This window comes from Falco rusticolus, chromosome W (genome assembly GCF_015220075.1).
Source record: "Falco rusticolus isolate bFalRus1 chromosome W, bFalRus1.pri, whole genome shotgun sequence".
Classification (NCBI taxonomy): domain Eukaryota; kingdom Metazoa; phylum Chordata; class Aves; order Falconiformes; family Falconidae; genus Falco; species Falco rusticolus.
The window spans coordinates 13,192,014-13,211,546 of NC_051209.1; the positions used below are offsets into that span (position 1 = coordinate 13,192,014).

At 37.5% G+C, this 19,533-nt stretch overlaps 1 protein-coding gene across 1 annotated transcript in view; it reads left to right on the forward strand.

The window, feature by feature from the left end:
- Positions 1 to 19,322, forward strand: part of LOC119140707 (potassium/sodium hyperpolarization-activated cyclic nucleotide-gated channel 1-like) — a 37,821-nt gene extending 18,499 nt beyond the window's left edge. Inside the window, exons 2-3 of the mRNA XM_037372242.1 lie at positions 18,486 to 18,909; positions 19,293 to 19,322. Coding sequence (XP_037228139.1) covers positions 18,486 to 18,909; positions 19,293 to 19,322 — 454 coding nt within the window. The remainder of the gene's footprint in view (positions 1 to 18,485; positions 18,910 to 19,292) is intronic.
- Positions 19,323 to 19,533: the final 211 nt, after the last annotated feature.

The window sequence follows — 19,533 nt, forward strand, 5'->3', positions numbered from 1 at the left end:
GTACACAAGTACATTTTTTCCACAGGATGCTTAATTCTAGAATATTCAGCTTCCTCACAATCTAAATAAAAGCAAATATATTCACCATGATTTTGGGATTTGTTTAAAAAACCGAAAACAACAAACCAAACTAAAATATTACAGAATTCCTATGGGTAATCAAAAAGATGATGTTTTGAGGGTGTTATATGCGAGTTTTTAAACTTTGACCCAGGATGCTCAATATCATGAGACTTCCTCTTCAGTTTTCTGATTTTTTTGTTTTGATGTAGTGAGAAAACAGTGCTTGATTAATATTATCTCTATATATACACATATCAAAATTTAGATCTCATAAGATCAGCATCATGCTTGGGGTCATGGGGGAAAAAGTACTGATTCTCTTATTCTTGTTGGTTATTTTAGCAAGACTACACATTTTTGAATGTGTACCGACACTGTTAGCTCATCAAAATAAGCAATGCACATAATCATGTTAGTAAAAGTTTTTTCTTTATATTAGGTTTCTTGGACTCAAGTGTATGGAGGGAACTGTGAATTAGAATACTATGTAAAAACATGGAATATTAAAGGTCTGGGTTTAGGATTTGGTTTGAGGGTTTTGGTGACTACAGAGCTGAATAAAAAAATGCATAATGTTTGATAAGTTGCTTAGGCTTTTTTATGATTATATAATCCAAGTTAAAATTTGAGTGCCTGTTTCTGGTTGTTCAGTCTGGGTTAGGTTTTTCATAGTACTCAGAAACAGAGACTTGTGAAATCAGGTCACTTAAAAAGTATGAATCTTTACCTCTGCATTTCTGTCTACCTATCTAAGATTGGTGACACTGTAATATTTAATTAAACTTTGTCAGTTTCTTTGAGAGGCTTGGTTTGAAGGCTCAGTTTGAATTATGAAAGTTAATAGAGAAATTTACTTAATTTGGTTATAAATAAGCAGTATCCATTCTCACCTCTGATTTCATTCAACAGCATGCCTGAGAGCCATTTTCTATGTCAACATCCAATTTTTGAGAGAGAAAAAACACTTAGCCTACTTTGCAATGTTTAATTTTTAACCTGACAGTACAGTTCTTGTTAATTGCTTGAAAGTCCTTTAGATGTCTATTCCCTGATTCTTTCCCAGAGGCATGATTTAATTTTAAAAATCATAGTGTATTCAGCTCTAATTATTGGAGGGCTGGTTCTAGACACATAGTAAGGTATGTTAATGACTAAAAATTGTATCATGTGGAGTCAATGTCAGTACTACCTCAAGGACAGTGTCATTTAACCTCCATAAAATCTCTGCTGATGTCGTTTAATCTGATCATAGTCAGATTTAGGCAATCTGCATTATATTTTGAAATAATCTTATTGTCTTGGTTTGCAATGCAACCAGAACAAGTCTGGAGTAAACTTATGTTCTGAAAATATTCATTTGATTACAAAAGAAAAGCAGTCTGTTTCCATTATATATTAAAAAAATACCAACCTACAACCCCAAACCCATTCTTATTTATGCCACTGAAATTCCCACAACTGGAGTTGCAGCATGTAGCTAAGAATATAATTTTGTTCTTAGTTTATTAACTTCTGTGCTGTTTATGTGGATGTTTTATCTAATGAAGCATGTTATTTAACAAATAATTTGATACGCTATTGGAATTTAGCACACTGCTGACATTAATACATTTTCTATCTCTAAACCCATCATATTTATAAAAAAAATTCTTATTAAGATATTTTGCTCTCATCTGAAAAAAAACAGATTGCTTTACACTCACAGTCAAAGCTAGTTTAATATAGAAAATGATAGTCAAGTCTGTTACTGTCAGGAATAAGTTTTTTTTTTTAATGATGTAATTTAAAATAGCAAATATACATAAAAATTGCTTTGACTTAATGGGTTTATTTTAAGCATTATTGTTCTTTTTCATCCAGTTCTTAGTCTACAATCCACTGAAGCTTATGCTTGTGCTGAACCTTAAGTATGTGAAGAGCCCCACAGGAATAAAATCTGCCCTCACAATATCAAATCTTCCAATTCTATACGTAGTGTATTCTAGTTGCCTACAGATTTTTCTTTCCTGTCAGCAAAGTATGGAAGTATTGATGTTTCCTTGGCTGGTTCTGTTCTATCTTACAATAACTTACCAGATCCTCAACACAGCATATCTCTTTGGGGTGACTGCAGCAATATGTAGTGTTGTTCTTTAAGCAAATCTGTAGATTGCAGTAAATTTAGGGTAATATATAGAATCTTAATGATAAATAATTATTCTAACTTGTTCTAGGTCAAAGCTGTGGACAATACACAGAAACTTTGTAAGATATATACAGTAAGATCTATCCAACTCTACCCAGGAGATGGAATAAGAGTATGCATGGAAAACCATGGGGATGCAATCAAGTTTTTACATGGCTACTGAGAGGTTTTCCATCAGGCTCTTGAGTGACTTCTGTCTTTATTTTCCAGGAGCACTTATGATTTCTATCTGGTAGAGAAATTACTATGAAACCAGTAGTAGGTAATACTACCCCCTAAAACATCCTATTACTGCCTGACTACTTACTCGCAAGCTTCTGTGTTCGCCAAACACATCCTGGGCTACAGGTTCCTTGGGATGGCTGCATATGTGCTTGTTTGCACTTGATTTCTCAGTGAAGATAACACAGCCAAGCTTGTCTGTCAATCTGGTTCACCTTCACTGCTAGACAAGCTCAGTAGTAAAGCAAAGATTTCCTTGTTCCAACTAGGGATTACTCTGTAAGACAAAAACTTGGAAACCAAACATAAGTAGTAAAATAAATAAAGCATATACCTCAAGCTTCAGTTAATAATTGCATACTTTTCTTGTTACCTACCTTACCAAGTATGCTTCAGAGATTTCCTTTTTTCAGAGCTCTCCCCATTGTTTATGGAAACTGTTATCTAGGTGAATCCCTAAATACTGAATCCTGCTTTTGATGTTATTTATAGCATTTCCTATGGTCTAATTTTCAGGTAGCGAAATATTGCTATAGACAACTTGCAGTTCTCATTTGAACATTAGCAAGAGCATGGTGATGTAGTCCCTGACAGGTCAGTTGCATAGTTGGTTTTGGTTTGGTTTGGTTGGGTTTTTTTTGAAAACAACTTCTTTTTTTCCTCATTCTGTTTTTCCTTCCCCCTCCTTCATCCCTTTTTGAAGACATAATGAATTCATATATATAAATGGAAATGATGCATTGATTGTTTTTTTTTAAATTGTTAGTGCTACTATGCAGTTTTTCATTCTTACTGAGTCTGTTAGCTAGGAGGTACTGAGCTGTTAGTTCAAACTAGCAGGGAGAAGTTAGCCTAGGTATTCTTCATAGTGTCTTGGAGTTTGTAAATAAATACTTTGTAATAATTAAAAAAAAGTAATTGTATGTGCATTTTCTATTTCCCATGACTTGGGCAGGTTGGTAGCTTTCTGGTGAGAATGCACCTGATGAAATTGAACATGCTGTCACCATAGACCTAGTAACAAAATACTTTGCCCAAATTGTCCCCTCAGCTCATTTATTGCCAGCTTGGGAATTCTAGTGTTGCATACATCTAAGATATAATTATAAGAAATACACTTCTGTAATGCAAAGGGAGTGTGGTATCAAGAGTAAACACTGCCAGATGGTAGGCAACCTGACAGAGCATTTAAAAAGGGTCAAAATAAAAAATGTCTGAAATCCGATGGCTTATTAAGCAATAGATGTTGCATGTATGGGACAAGTGAGAGAGAAGTAACCTAATTTAAGTTCCCACATGACCAAAACTGACTTTTAATTGCATACATCTTGTCAGTAAATATCTGAAATTAATTTTTTTACTGACTTATAGGTGTTTATTGAGATTTGGAACAGGATATTAAATGCAATGATATACTGCTGGGTGTTGAAAAATTGAGTAGGATTTGTACATGTACTTATTGTGTATTTATTGAAGTAGTGAATTTATTATGATGGCTGATCTCACTTGAACAGAATAAAAAAATCTAAAAAAACAGGTCAAGGTTTTTGATGTTGAAAAGAATTATATCCAGTACCTAATAATTGTATTATTTCATATGCATATTACTTAGCTAGATGTGAACTAAATACAACATAAATGATGACTGAATCCAATTAAATCTCCTGGGGTTTAGTTTGCTATTTAATGATTTAATTATATTAGCTATGAGTTTAAATTTTTTTTGCTTCTCTTTTAAACTGAAGATGAAAAGTCCCCCCTGTTCTTGTTTCCTAAAGGTACATTTTCCTGTAGTCTTCCTGTATGCTGTGTTCTGTTGTTCACATGCAGACTAATTTTCTTTTGGTGAATGATTCTTGTTAAGACAGGTCTGAGGAATACTCCTTCAATATTATACAACCTGTCAGTGTTCAGCAATTTTCACCCCCCTATTCCCAAGGACTTTATTAACATTGTTCGATTTGATCATGATTGTTTCTATCATTTGTAAGCTGCAGCCAACTTTGATGTTCTTGACAGGATAGACCAAATTTATCTTTTTGTGGAAGGGATGGGAGAGCAGTGAACTTCCACTCCCCCACTTGCTTCTTACAGTATGATGGAGTTCAGACTTGTTTCATGGAAGGAGAGCTAGCTTTATAGCCCAGGAACACAGGTATGATGAATCTGTGTAAAATGGTAGCAGATGTTCCTGCTGGGGCTACTGACTTGTAATTCCATGAAGTGTCACTGAATTGCAGCTCATCTTAATGTTGAATATACATACTGATTTTATGCCACTGGCAAAATGAGCAAACAGAATATGATATTTAACTTGGTTTCATGTTTCCAGTAAAACGTTTTCCATTTCTGGAACAGCTTTGAAAATGTAAATTTTACCCAGTGCTCTGCACAGTGTGCACAAATCTATAGCATGTTAGATGAAGATCCAAGATAGAAGTCAGGAGCCTAGCTATCTTTGGATTTCAGAATGAGTTAGGGACCTAGATACTTTTAAGCATCTGGACTCGGTGGCTGAACATCTTTCAGAATTCTAGCCTAAGGAGCCATAAACAGTAAAAGAGACTTTTTAAAAAAGTCACCCATGGGTGTTGTGCATGTTTTGAATTAGTATATCAGAATAATTTGAATATGCTTCATGTTCCATTTCTGTCATATTATATATTTTGATTGTGCAGTTTACAGATCAATATCTTTTCTTAGATTATGATGAGAAGTTTTATTAATCATTTTTCACCCTCAATTTCTTGCTGTTCTCCACCAATGAATTACTAACATCCATTTGGCTGTTCTAATTATTGCACATCTTTAGTTTAAACATGTTTGAATAGTTCATAACTTACTGTTCTCCAAAAATTAGACATAAATATTTTGCTAAATTAAATTTTGTCTTTCTGAGAAATATTGGCGTGTGGCTAAAACCTCTTCAGGGATCTCCAAAGTAAAATATTTTCATTTGATGAAAGCCAGAAACCCAGTTATTATATTTAGTCAACTTCATTTTCAGTGAATATGAATGGAAGATATAGATGGACATCTGGTATTTTATTCACCATGGTAAAGGGAAACTGTTTGTTTTGCTGTATCAAAGCAACAATCATCTGTCTGTATGGGGTAAATAGCTTCCTTGGTACTTTTGCTGTTGTTTATAGTTCAGGTCATAGATTCCTGACTAAAGTTTCTTTGAGTGCTTGTTTTAGAGCCACTTATCAGTGTGGCTAGGATTATAGGCAACTTTACTTGCAGGCAAACTCTTTCCCTTGTCACCATTAACCTGTACTGTGTGGCTGATCTCTAGAGCCAGCACAGGCAGGGGCTGTGCCATTGTTAAGGAATATGGACTACTTTGTTTGAATGCTCAAAGACTGGTGAAAGAGAAGTTTTGTACCACTTGTGTAAACCAGACTCTACAAAAATATAAAGTGAAGTAGATTATTAAATAATTCCCTTTTATATTTTTTCTGATAAATATTTATAGGTGAAGTATATATCAAATCCTGTGGTTAAGTTTGAATATTTTTTCAGATCTTAATATTTTTATTCTTTTCTTTTTCAGGCTGAAAGATGACATGTTTTTCTGCAGCTTGAAGTGATTTCCTTTCTTTTTTTACTAAAAAATAAAGACAACCGTGGAGGAAAAAATCTTTATCTAATATACATATTTTGTATAACAACTTTACTTTAGATGGTTCTGTCTCAATGAAGATAGAATAGAAACGTAATTTTAAAATTAATTTATATATTGATAACAAATATCTTCCAGTGGCTCAACAACCATTTCATATGACTAAGTTAAAATAGTTAACAAATATATTTCAAGTTTATAATCTGCCATAATTCAATAAATACTTTCAACACATAAGTTGGTAAATCTAATACATATTATTTTTAGAAATGGATCTTTACCACCTATTTCAGTGTTACATATACTCATGACAAACTATAATGGAACCTCATTTTTTAATGACAACCAGCAGTACCGCTGCTGGCAAAGGTGTACTGGAAAGAGAAAAGGCCTCACTGCACATAAAGGCAACCTCTCTGGACTACTTGATATTACAGGTTATCTCCTGTTTCACAGATCAAAAAACATTGAATAAACAAGTATACATAAGTTGTTTTGTTGTTGGCTTTTTTATTGAAAGGCATTTGTTTGCTTTTTGTCCTGGTTTTGGCTGGGATAGAATTAATTTTCATTTCAATAGCTGGTGCAGTGCTATGTTTTGGATTAAGTATGAGAACAATGTTGATAGCACACTGATGTTTATAGTTGTTGCTAAGTAATGCTTGTAATAAGTCAAGGACTTTTCAGTTCCTTGGGCCCTGCCAGTGAAAAGTCTGGAGGGGCACAAGAAGTTGGGAAGGGACACAGCCAGGACAGCTGACCCGAACTATCCAAAGGGATATTCCATACCATAGAACATCATGTTCTGTATATAAACTGGGGGAACTTGGCCAGGGCCTTCTGATTGCTGCTTGGGGACTGGCTGGGCATCAGCCAGCAGCTATATTGTGCATCACTCCCCCCCCCTTTGGATTTTATTCCTCTCTCTCTTTTTCATTACAATTGTTATTATTTTTATTGTTATTTTATTGTAATTATTAAATTGTTCTTATCTCAACCCATGAGTTTTACCTTTTTCCTGATTTTCCTCCCCATCCGGGGGGAGGGAGGAGTGAGCAAGTGGCTGCATGGTACTTTGTTGCCAGCTGGGGTTAAACCACACCACTTTAAGAATAACCAAAGCAGTGTCATTGAAAAAAAACTTGTTTCCTTGTATCTAATTAAATTGCAAAAGGGCCATTCAGCAATCATATTCTGTTACACTGACCAATGTTCATAAGCATCAGAGACAGTTTTTATGTCCCTGGAAACTTGGCTTGTATTCCAAATCTCTACTCTTCACTAAGCTGCTTGTAACAGCAGTATGTGAAGTTTCACTCAGGCCTGCTTGCTAGAGCATTAGAGGGTAAAAAGCATGAAAAGATGAAGAACAGAGGTAAAACTAGCAAGATCATGGTTATGTAGGCCAATAACTAGAACATCTTTAAACATCATGTATTCTCCTTGTTTGCTTTTCTGGGTTTTCCTTTTTGTTTTAAATAAGTATCAGGTCTATGTGATTACTGCTCTGTCTAGCTGATTTGTTTTGGCAATGCAGGCAGAGTGCTATGCTGTCAAAAGTACGGTAAGACTAAAGCATGCAGTATGTGAACTGGGACATTTTAAAGAAACATAAAAATTATACTGCATCTGTTGAAATACTGTCAAAGGCAAACAGCTAGCAGGGAGATCTAGATACAAGCTGAGTAATTAAAAAAAAAAACAAACCAGGAGATTTCTGAATATGATTGGTTTTCAGGAAGAAAAACCTGCAAGAGCTGCATTTTATTTCTGGTAGGGATAGGTGTTTTAATGTATGAAGTATAAAACTTTGTTTTGAAAGATAATGGTAAAACTGAATATTCAGCTTCCTAGCTGAGCAGCCTCCCCTCCTACCCACTCATTAGTGGGGAACTCCTAAGGAGCATCACTCTGTAAAAAGGGGATTGTAATAAATACACACAGGGAAAGGCATAAGCAGGCTTGTGAAAGATTACTTCTGTCATTCTGTAAAATTGTTTGACACTCTGTATTAATTTATCTCTCTAAAACATTTAAAAGACAACAATTTCAGTCAAAATATCAATACAGTAATAATACTAATATAATTTTCAGAATGTATATTTGAACATGTACATTAATGTTTCCTGTCACTAATCAGCTCAGGAACTGAAACTGTTCAGCTCAGATGTTGAAAGTGAAGACTAATTTCCATCCTCTGCTGAAGAGGATATGAACCTGTACATTTACTTTGCATAGCACTTCTGGAATGGATACTTTCTATATCAATATCACCTCTCAGTTGTTCTGCTTTGACAGAACAAAAGTGAGGAAAAGTCTCTGGTGTAGTGGTTGCCTAACCTGGGAAGAAGGTTTTAGTTCCTGCTCTAATTTATATTTGTTTAGGGAAAGAAGAACATGTCAGCAGCATACCTCACTTCAGGAGATTCTTGGGGGTTATGAATTTTCCTGAGAGGCAGGATATTCTGGGCTCAGTGCCCACAGACGAAGAAAGTCACATGGATTTTCCTAGGTGTTAGTGAGAGCTCTAAGTATCGAGCTGTTTTGAAAAAGGACGATAAAGTTAACATAACCCCTAATGATTTCTCATGTTGCTTTGTTGTGAGTTTGAACTTCTTTTTCCTTTGCTTTTCTAAAAAGTGTCTGAAATAATTTAATCCCTTTTCAAAGTATAAGTAAGAATGAAGAACATATTATTTTGATTTGATCGGAACACCAATACCTCAATTTAAAAAAGAATCGTTTGGTTGGAAGGGACCTGAAACAATCATTTAGCCCAACTACCTGACCAATTCAGGTCTGACCAAAAGTTAAAGCATGTTGTTAAAAGCATTATCCAAACGCCTTTTAAACACTGACAGGTATGGGTCATCAACCAACTCTCTAGGAAGCCTGTTCCAGTGTTTGAACACGCTCTCAATGAAGAAATGATTTCTAATGTCAAGTCTGAACCTCCCCTGACACAGCTTTGATGTATTCCCACACATCCTGTCACTGGATCCCAGAGAGAAGAGATCAGCACCTCCCTCTCCACTTCCCTTCCTCAGGAAGCCGTAGAGAGCAATGAGGTCACCCCTCAGCCTCCTTTCCTCCAAACTACACACACCCAGAGTCCTCAGCTGCTCCTCATAGGACATGCCTTCCAGCCCTGTCACCAGCTTTGTTGCCCTCCCCTGGACACATTAAAGAACCTTAACAGCCTTCTTCAATTGTGGGGCCCTGAACTGCACACAGTACTCGAGGTGAGGCTGCACCAACTCTAAATACAGCGGGATAATCACCTCCTTTAACAAGCTGGTTACATTGTGTTTAATGCACCCCAGAAAGCTGTTTGCCCTCTTGGCTGCCAGGGCACACTGCTGACTCCTATTGAGCCTGCTGTCGACCAGCACCCCAGATCCCTTTGTGCAGGGCTGCTCTCCAGCCACCCCTCTCTCAATTTATACTTGTGTCCAGCATTACTCTGTGCCAGGTGCAGAATCTGGCATTTGTTCATGTTAAGCTTCATGCCATTGATGATGGCCCAATGCTCCGATCTGTCTAGATCCCTCTGCAAGGCCTCTCATCCCTGAAGAGAGTCAACAGCACCTCCCAGTTTAATATCATCAGCAAACTTGCTAATGGCTCATTCAACTCCTTCATCCAGATCACTGATAAAAATATTAAAATGAACCAGCCCTTCTTGTAAATTGGAATAACATTGGCTAGCTTCCAGTCAGCAGGGACCTCCCCAGACTCCCAAGACCTTTGGTAGATGATTGAGAGGGGTCCTGTTGTATCATCTGCTAGCTCCTTCAGTACTCTGGGAGGAATCCCATCAGGCCCCACGGACTTCTGAACATTCAGCTGATCCCTTACAATTTCAGTTTCTACAAATGAAAGTCACTGCTCCCACAGTCATGGTCCTCTGACTCAGGGGACCGGGCAGCCCAAGGTCTATCAGCATTATTAAAGACTGAAGCAAAAAAGAAAACCCAAAAACATTGAATGCCTTTGCTTTTTCTTCACCCCTATTTGCCAGGTGACCATCTTCATCAAGTATCGGTCCTATGTTTTCTTTAGACCTCCTCTTGCTATTAACATACTTTTAAAAAGCCTTTCTTGTTGCCTGACACAACACTGGCCAGTTTCAACTCTAGTTGAGGTTTGTCCTTTTGTGTCTTCTCCCTGCACGGGCAAACCACAGCTCTGTGATCTTCCTGCGAAGCCTGACCTCGCTTCCAGAGATCATACCATTTCTTTTTCCTCTTGAGCTCCACGAGGAGTTCCCTGTTCGCCAAGTTGGTCTTCTGCCCCGCTTGCTTGAGTTATGACACAGTGGTATTGCCTGCTCCTGTGCTTTTACAAGGTGGTTCTTAAAAACTGACCAGCACTCATGGACCCCAAAGGCCCCAAAAGCAGATTCCTAGGGTACTCTGCTAAGTAGCTCTCTGACTAACTTAAAAGTTTGCTTTCTCAAAATCCAGGGTAGCAACTCTGCTCTCCTTTTTTCCTCATTACACTGAAAATTTTGAGCTCAACCATTTCGTGATCACTGTGGCCAAGACAGCCTCCTACAATCACATCTCACAAGAGTCCTTCTCTATTCACAAAGAGCAAGTCTAGGAGGGCATCTTTCCTAGTTGGCTCCCTGAGTACCTGTGGCAAGAAATTATCTCCCACAAGCTTCAGGAGCTTCCCAGACTTGCTCATCACAGCAGTATGGTATTCTCAGTTGATGTCTGGGAAGTTGAATTCTCCCATAAGAACAAGGGCTATTGATCCAGAGATTTCTCCTAATTGCCTATAGGATAACTCATCAGTGCTATCATCCTGACTGGGTGATCAATAGCAGACACCCACTACGACATCTGCTTTGTTTTCCAGCCCCCTAATCCTCACCAGAGGCTCTCAACCACATCATTGCTAACTCTAAGGGCTATGCAGTCAAACCTCTCCATTACATACTGGGAAACTCCTCCACCCCACCTGCTCTGCCTTTCCCTCCTGAACAGCCTATAGCCCTCCATCCCAGAACACCAACTGTGGGACTCCTTTCTCCAAGTCTCAATAAAACCAATGACATCATAGCTCTGGGGACTGACCAAGGCTTCCAGTTCATCCCGTTTTTTCTCATACTACATGCACTGGTTTACAAGCATTTCAGATGTGCTCCAAAGCCCTCAGTGCTTCCAGGAGCAGAGCAAATGCTGCCATTAGCATTGCCACCCTCAGGGGATGCCATACCAACCCTTGGTTTACCTTTAGCTCTCCTGATGGTATCCCCTTCCCCCACCAGTTTTAGTTTAGAGCCCTCTCAATCGATCCTGCCAGCTTATGTGCAAAGATGCATTTCCCCCATTGGAACAGGTGGATGCCATCAGGCCCCAGAATACCTTGTCTTTTAAAGACTCTTCCATGGGTATAAAACCCAAAGTTCTCCAGAGGCACCAGTCCTGGAAACAGGTATTGATATCTTGGGTATCTGGCAATGTATTTTGAAGAAAAGGGACATGTGGCCTATCAAAAGTCAATCTTGCTTTAGCAGCTTGACATGATTAAAGGCTTTGCCTGCTCATCAAGGCTGCAAGGTTGTGTGAGAAAGACACCAAGATTAAAGAAAACAGGATCTTTGGCAGTTAAGCGGGTAGAAAAACAGGAGCTGATAACCACAGGAATGTCAACAATTCTAAAAATGGGACTGACCGCTTGTATGCTTTTAACCAATCTGTATAGCAGCGTGTGAACAGTGTATGTAACCAATAGAATTAAGGTGTGACGTGTGTGCGGATATGAAAATTGTATATAAGTTTGCAGAAACTTAAGTAAAGCGTCTTCAACTAGGATCATATTGATATGTTGTTGAGTCCGTTATTTCACTCCTACATTGGGCACACCTGTTTCTTCCAAAGTCTTTCTCCATTACTGGGAGGATTGAGGAAAGCACTACCTGTGCTCCTGAAATCTCTTTTGATCGACCTTGGACTGCTTGTTGTGATATCGTTAGTACCCACATGAAAGAGCAGGAGTAGGCAATAGTCCAAAGACTGTACTAAGCTTGTCAGTCATCTGGTGACATCCCTGATTTGGACCCCAGGGAGGCAGCAAACTTCCCTGAAAAGAGGGTCTGGTCTGCAAATGGGTGCCTCTGTTCTGCTAAGGAGGGAGTCACCTACGACCATAACCCACCGTTGTTTCTTTTTGGTGCTGGTCTTAATGCAGGTCTTGATGTGAGGGACTAGTTGATCTGACCTTGGCAAGAATACTTACATAGGTTCCTCCTCTTTTATCTCATCAAGTCTTCTGTCATACCCAGAGCCTCACGCCTATTCTGTAAAGGTATACAAGAGGGTAAAGAAAAGGTTTTTTTACAGCTTTGTGCTGTAACTTGCATCATTCCCTCTCTATCCCCTGTAACACTGCTTTCCTTCTGGCACGAAACAGATCCTAGGCCTACCTCAGTAGTGGCCATGCTGAGCTAGGTTGTCTGTAACTGAGATGGCAGAGCACAGGTCCATTGATCAATCTCCTTCTCAGACTCAGATGCTCCTCAGTCTGTCCACCTCCTTCTGCAGTAAAGCCACAAGGCAGAACACTTCATCCACCTGGTTGCACCATCCGCAGGTTTATTTGCTGTCACTCTCCATCTCCACAAATATCCCTACACACATCCTACGGCCAGAAATCTAGATAGTTGCATGCTTTAACAGGAGTTCTAGCCTGCATTACAATGGTGGAAGCAATCACTGGATGGCTGGAAACATACCCTGTGCCCCATGCCACTGCCTAGAATACTATCCTGGGCCTCAAAAGACAGGTCACGTGGCGACATGGCACCCCAGAAAGAATTGAATCCGACAATGGAACTCATTTCCGAAACAATCTCATAGACACTTGGGCCAAAGAGCATGGCATTGAGTGGGTATATCATATTCTGTATCATGCACCAGCCTCTGGGAAAATTGAACGATGTAACGGACTGTTAAAGACTACGCTGAAAGCAATGGGTGGTGGAACTTTCAAACATTGGGATACACATTTAGCAAAGGCTACCTGGTTGGTTAATACCAGAGGATCTGCTACTCAAGCTGGCCCTGCCCAGTCAAAGCTTTTGCGTACTGTAGAGGGGGATCAAGTTCCTGTAGTACACCTTAAAAATACACTTGGGAAAACAGTCTGGGTCATTCCTGCCTCAGTCAAAGGCAAACCCATTCGTGGGATTGTTTTTGCTCAGGGGCCTGGGATCACTTGGTGGGTGATGTGGGAAGATGGGGAAGTTCGATGTGTGCCTCAAGGGGATTTGATTTTGGGTAAAAACAGCAAATAAATTGAGTGATGTTAATTGTTACATAACACTGTATATTGTCATTGGTGACAATGGTAGAATTTGAACCCATGGCCCTGGAGAGACTGGATATCTTGTGGCACCCATCTCTACCATTTTAGATTTGAAGATTTGAACCTTATTTCTTTTCAATTGCCACACCAACAAAAATTGATTTGTTTTCAACTCTAAGACACAAGCTCAGCAAAGAATGTAATCACTATTCTGTTTGTAAATGTAAGAATAATTTTCGTACTCTTAAGGGGATTGCTGACAAGTCTGAAAAGAAAAGATATCCTATTAAGTAGATATCTTTAATAAATTGTCATTAGTTATCTGATACAGTCATCTACATTTCAGCTTTTTTTTTTGAGCATATTTATTTTGTAATTTATCCCAATTAATAAAGTAGGCAGCTATAGACTTGTAATGAAATTAGTCCTTTTTTTTTCTTGAGGGTAGCTTCTCCACACAATTCACATATTGGCAACTACTGGAGAGGCATAATATTTGGTGCAAGAAGTCTGAAAGAAATTGTCATTCACTTTAAGGAAAATTATTAAGAACATATGATTTCTTTGTCTTTGTTGGTAGTTAGTACTGTATGCATTTATGTATATTTTTTTTTGGCTGCTTTAATTGCGTATGGCTGAGAGTTACAGATTCTTCAAGAAGAAGGCACAGCACACTGTGTGCGACGCTGTCATTTCTATGCAAATGTGAATTATCACTGCAAATATGACCAATGTTTTAATGTCCAAAGGATGTATAAGGCAACATGTAGAAAGAATGTATTAAATTGGCAGGTCCCTTAGTATTTTTTCATGTTAACTATTTTCTTTAGTTTTTTCATATATAATTCCTTCAATGTTAAGCTTAATTGTAATTCTGTTTTTAATTTTACTGATACTTACATGTGTGGCTAAATTCTCCAGATATGTTGTCTAAAATCAAGCAGTCTATTCATGCTGTGGGTTTTCTTAAATCAAACAACCCCCTCCATTTTAAATACCTGGAAGCTGTGGTAGATATCTTTAAATGTGTTTGTTTATATGTGAATTAATTATAGATTTCTCTATAAAAATATAATCAAAATTAAAAGCAACATTTCCAGGACTTATATAATCATTACTGTGACAATCTCAAAGTTTTTGAACTAAAGTAGAGATAACTGCAAATACTGAACCTCACCACCTAAATTTTAGAGCTGTAATTATTATCATGATCTTTCCCTACTGTCAAAAAAGGGGGAGAAGAACAGAGGATCTCTCCTGTTTGTTTCTCTAAAACAGAAGTTGACAGACTCAGAACTGCTGTCTGATTAAAATCTTTTATGTGTCTGTACTTTCTGTGGCAAGAATAGTTTTTACTCATTTTCCTTTCCTTTTACATCATCTGCTCTCAGAAAAGTTATCTAGCATTTGTTGTCTATATCAGTATTACATTTCATAGGCTATCACAGAACTGTATTCTCTTATAGCTGTGATTTAATATGCAATCAGCTTTTTTCCCAGCATAAATATATTTTTCCTTCTTCGATGCAACAAACCATTCACTTACCATGAAACTGTGGGAGGACTAAGTGTTTGCATATAATGTGTCAAAAAAAGGAAAAGGAAAATAATACAATTGGAATCAGCTGTCTTGTTAAACAGGGAAAAAAATTAGCACTCATTTCCAGGACATTACATATGGTGAGAGAACCTAAAATTTTGTCATACATTCTGTCTTCTCATGATCTGTGGGATATAGGATGAAATACTCACTCTAGTCTAGCCTAAGTGTGTCCACCTTTTAAGGTGGTAGTATTCAAAGATCCAGTTCAAAGAGTAATACTCAAATACTCAGCTTTTCCCTCTAAAAATCCTCCTGGCTATGCAGAAAAGCTTTAATGTGCAAGTCAAGTATAATTCATTTATATAGCCTGGATACTTCACTTGGGAAAGGGTGAGCATAACGCTCCTCCACCTCCTCAGGCACCGGAATGGGACAGTCAGTGAGCACTAGATTTGTACTGCTCTGTGTCCCTTCAGCTTCCTTTATAAAAGACCTTTGTGTGTACACAGCTGCTCACACCTCTAAGTAGACAAAAATGAATAAATATGACAACACAGTGATGGGAACAACCAGCTTTCATAAATTTCTTTTTTTAGAGCAGAGTGTTCTTGCTGCTTCTGAGAATGGAGGGTGTGAAGAGGAGCTGTTCTTTTTTGGGACCTGCAGACCTTACACCCTCTGAGAACTTTAACAAATACCACATGGAAAATCGTAAGAGGTCTTCTGCCATAGTGTGTTTTAAATCCAGAGATATTTATTCAGCACTACTTTATCAAAGCTCTCTAGATTGTTGAAAACCAACAGAGTAACCACTACAGAATGATTTCACAGAAAACAGAGGTAGTGATACAGTAGATGATTACCTAGGATGTTATCTTGCAAGGTACTGACTGCAACCTGCAGGATGTTTGGCATTTCTGTCTTCCAAGCAGTGTCAAACAACTAGGTGAAACAACTCTTTCCAAATGTTTGATATTTTTGTTTGGTTGTTTTTTTGTTTTTTACATTGAGTCAGAGTATTGAACCCATCAGCATTGTCTGCAGCCAAGCTCAGCACAATATTTTTAATCACTTTTGAGTAGTTCAGTCATTTCTCATATAATCAGAATAGATAAGCTCATCAGACATTAAGGAAAAATCACATAGTACTTTCTACAAGGTCAGTGAAAGGACTTAGTAATGTCCCAAGAACATGCTAGTGCACTAATAGTGTCTGCCTCAATTTAAAATTGAAAGCTGATCTGGCAGAGATCCAGTTTCCAGAGCACTAACTTGTCTATAGAAGTAATTCTGACCCTGAATGTAAAAAACCACCTGCACATATTCAGGGAGAGACAGAAAGACCCTGTTATAGAAAGGTTTCTGAAAAAATAATGCTGATGTTGTTACATGGCCTCCTAGAACCTTTTTAATCTTATTAGTAATTTTTTCTCTCCTTGACATTTTGAAGGCTGAGAATGAAATAAAGAGATGTTTCATCATTATTTTAAGATTCCTTCTCTAGTTACTCTTGGAAATTGGGAAAAAAATTATGAAGAACACAGCAAAAAAATAATTAAGGACACCACTTACATTGAAATGCCCCGCTAATTACATCATGCCAACTGCAAATACATTTCCAGTTTGGGGTTCCTTTCAGCAGCAGTTTCTAGTGGGCTGAAAATAACATCTTGAATTATGTTTCAAGTTATGTTTTTCCACATTTAAAGCCACAAAGAGATCTTTAGGTATTTCTGTTGGTGCGGTGTTTGGGGGTTTTTTGCTTACTTGTTTGGTTGGGGTTTTGGTGGGGTTTTGGTGGAGTTTTTGTTTTGTGCTTTTGTTGTTTGTTGGTTTGTGTTTGGTTTTTTTTAAATACCTACAAAAATTTAATGTCATATTTCCAGATGTCAGAAAATCTGACACAAATTAGCAGCAAAATTATTCTGGTAAGTCCCACACAGTACTAGAATCTCAAAAAAAGCAGAGAACACCACTTTTTACTGCATGTGTCCCCTCTGGTAAATATATATATGCTCAGCAGTTTCAAGTAGCTGGGCTGATTGTTTTAGCCTCTTTAAATCACCTGTGCTGCTTGGTACAGGCTTTGCTCCTTGCTGGCTTGTTCAATTAGTGGGTCTGGGCTCAAGTTACTTGGGAAATGACCCTTGTTAAGCTGTAGTCTTTACTTAGTTTTGTGTATCCCTTGTGGGTTATTTGCTGTTTCTTCTCCTTCTCCTTAAACTGTTCTGGTGTCTCTGTTGTTTTTGCAGTATCTCTGTTAGTAAATAAGATGTTGGTGTCTTTAATGGGGTTGTTCCAGAAACAGGGGTACTGATGCCTTGCATGGAAAAGTTTTCAAGTCATAGAGTTGCATAATTTAGTTCAGGAGGAACCTGTGGAGGTCATCTAGCCCAACCACCCATACAATGTAGGACTACTGAGTTAGATCAGATCTCCAGCAGAACAAGAGTTTATGCTTTGGGTTTAGGCTTTCTTAGGTTCTGATTCAGTTTAAGTTCTTTTCTTGAACAAGAATAATTTCCTTAGGCAATTTACCCTTCAGGAGTTATATTTTTTTTCTTAATTGTTAGGTATCTATTACTATCCCCTGGAAATCCATCCATCAGGATGGATGGCTCTTCTATATAATAGGTGAGTTTATGTACTGTTTCTATAGTAGATACTAAAGTTATGAGTCTGGTGCTCTACCATCTGTTTCAAGCAGTTAAGTATTCAGAGGGGACCTTTAGATGCTTCTGGAATAAAATAGTGAAATTCAGTATCCATTTTGTACTATGGAAGTTGCAACTATTATTGTCTAGACTTCTTAACTAGCTCTGAAAGAAGATAAGCTATCAGGTGGTAAACTTTCAGTTTATAAAAGTAGGTAAAGGTTTTGATCTTACCTTTTTTCTGTTTCTGTCTTTTGCTTCAGTGTTTTTTTTTTTCCCTCTTCCTATAATTTTATTCCAGCACTGTAATGGTATGAGTACATTTGCAAAGAGGTACTTACATGTAATATGTTATCTGTTAGGTGTTTGGGTTTCTATTTGGATAGAAGCCTTAAAAAAAATATTGCATTGCTAAAGTACTTGTGATTGGTACCAAAGATATTAGTGTGTTTATATAGCTAAAACTAGGTTTTGACAGGGGTCTGGAGAAGTCTGAGTGCCACACATGCACACCTTTCAGATATGCTATGGAATGATAAGCCATGGTGCTGTCTTTATCCTAGGTGTATATTCTTGAGAAGGAAAGCACAAAATGAAACATATTATTTACTTGTTCTTCTCTATTGACTGTGAATATATTGAATGAGTTTAAACATTTTGTTAATGCTAAGCAAACTCATTGTTTTAGCTTCCTCATATATGTTGTATCTCTGTATGAAAGCATAGTATAATTGCTAACTTCATTTGGAGAAAACTGACACAGAGTTTCATTATTGTAATTAATTTGTATAGAACCAAAAATGTACTTGATGTGAAGAAATGGCATGATAGAGACTATATTACAACAACCGTTCTGTTTATTCCTTTTTTTTTTAGGTTTTACTGGGACTTAATCATGCTCATAATGATGGTTGGAAACCTTGTCATTATACCAGTTGGAATCACATTCTTCACAGAACAAACAACACCACCATGGATTATTTTCAATGTGGCATCGGATACTGTTTTCCTATTGGACTTGATCATGAATTTTAGAACTGGGACTGTAAACGAAGACAGCTCTGAAATAATACTGGACCCTAAAATCATTAAGATGAATTACTTAAAAAGCTGGTTTGTGGTTGACTTTGTCTCGTCAATACCAGTAGATTATATCTTTCTCATTGTAGAAAAAGGAATGGATTCGGAGGTTTACAAGACAGCAAGAGCACTTCGTATTGTGAGATTTACAAAAATCCTCAGCCTGTTACGTTTATTACGCCTTTCAAGACTGATTAGATACATACACCAGTGGGAAGAGGTAAGATATTTATGGTTATAACATTTGCTAAGATCTTATTTCTACAAAAAACTGTTCGGGTCTCTCCAAAGATCTACACACAAACGAGAATGGAATAAAGAGTTTTTACTCCCCAGTTAGTGTTATTACATACAGGTGCTAGTAGAAAAGTCTTGTTGGAAAAAAGCATAAAGGAGTAACCATCTTCTGTCTGCTAACCACAGAGACCAAAAACGTGTTTGGGACCATCAGAACAATGAGCATAGATGGGCTCCTACTGAGAATATTAGAAATTTTAGCAACCACCTAAATCTGCATTTGAGTTCGGTGACTAGCATTTATGAAGTTAATACTCTTGTAATAACAAAGAACTTAAAATACATGTTCATATTTTTCTATTTCAGGAGAAATTTAAACCATTTATAATGGAGTAGATTTCCTAGAACTCCCATTATTTGAAGGCTATATGTAGGCTGAATAAATTGAATGCTGACCTTCATAAAAAATGGGTAGTTCAAATTTTGAGTAATTTCCTTCTAAACTGTCAACTTCACTATTTCCAGATGTGACCTTATGCTGCCTGCCAATTTGGCATGACATTTCCAGGAAATTATGGCATTCCGTAATTAGGCATGCTTATGGCTA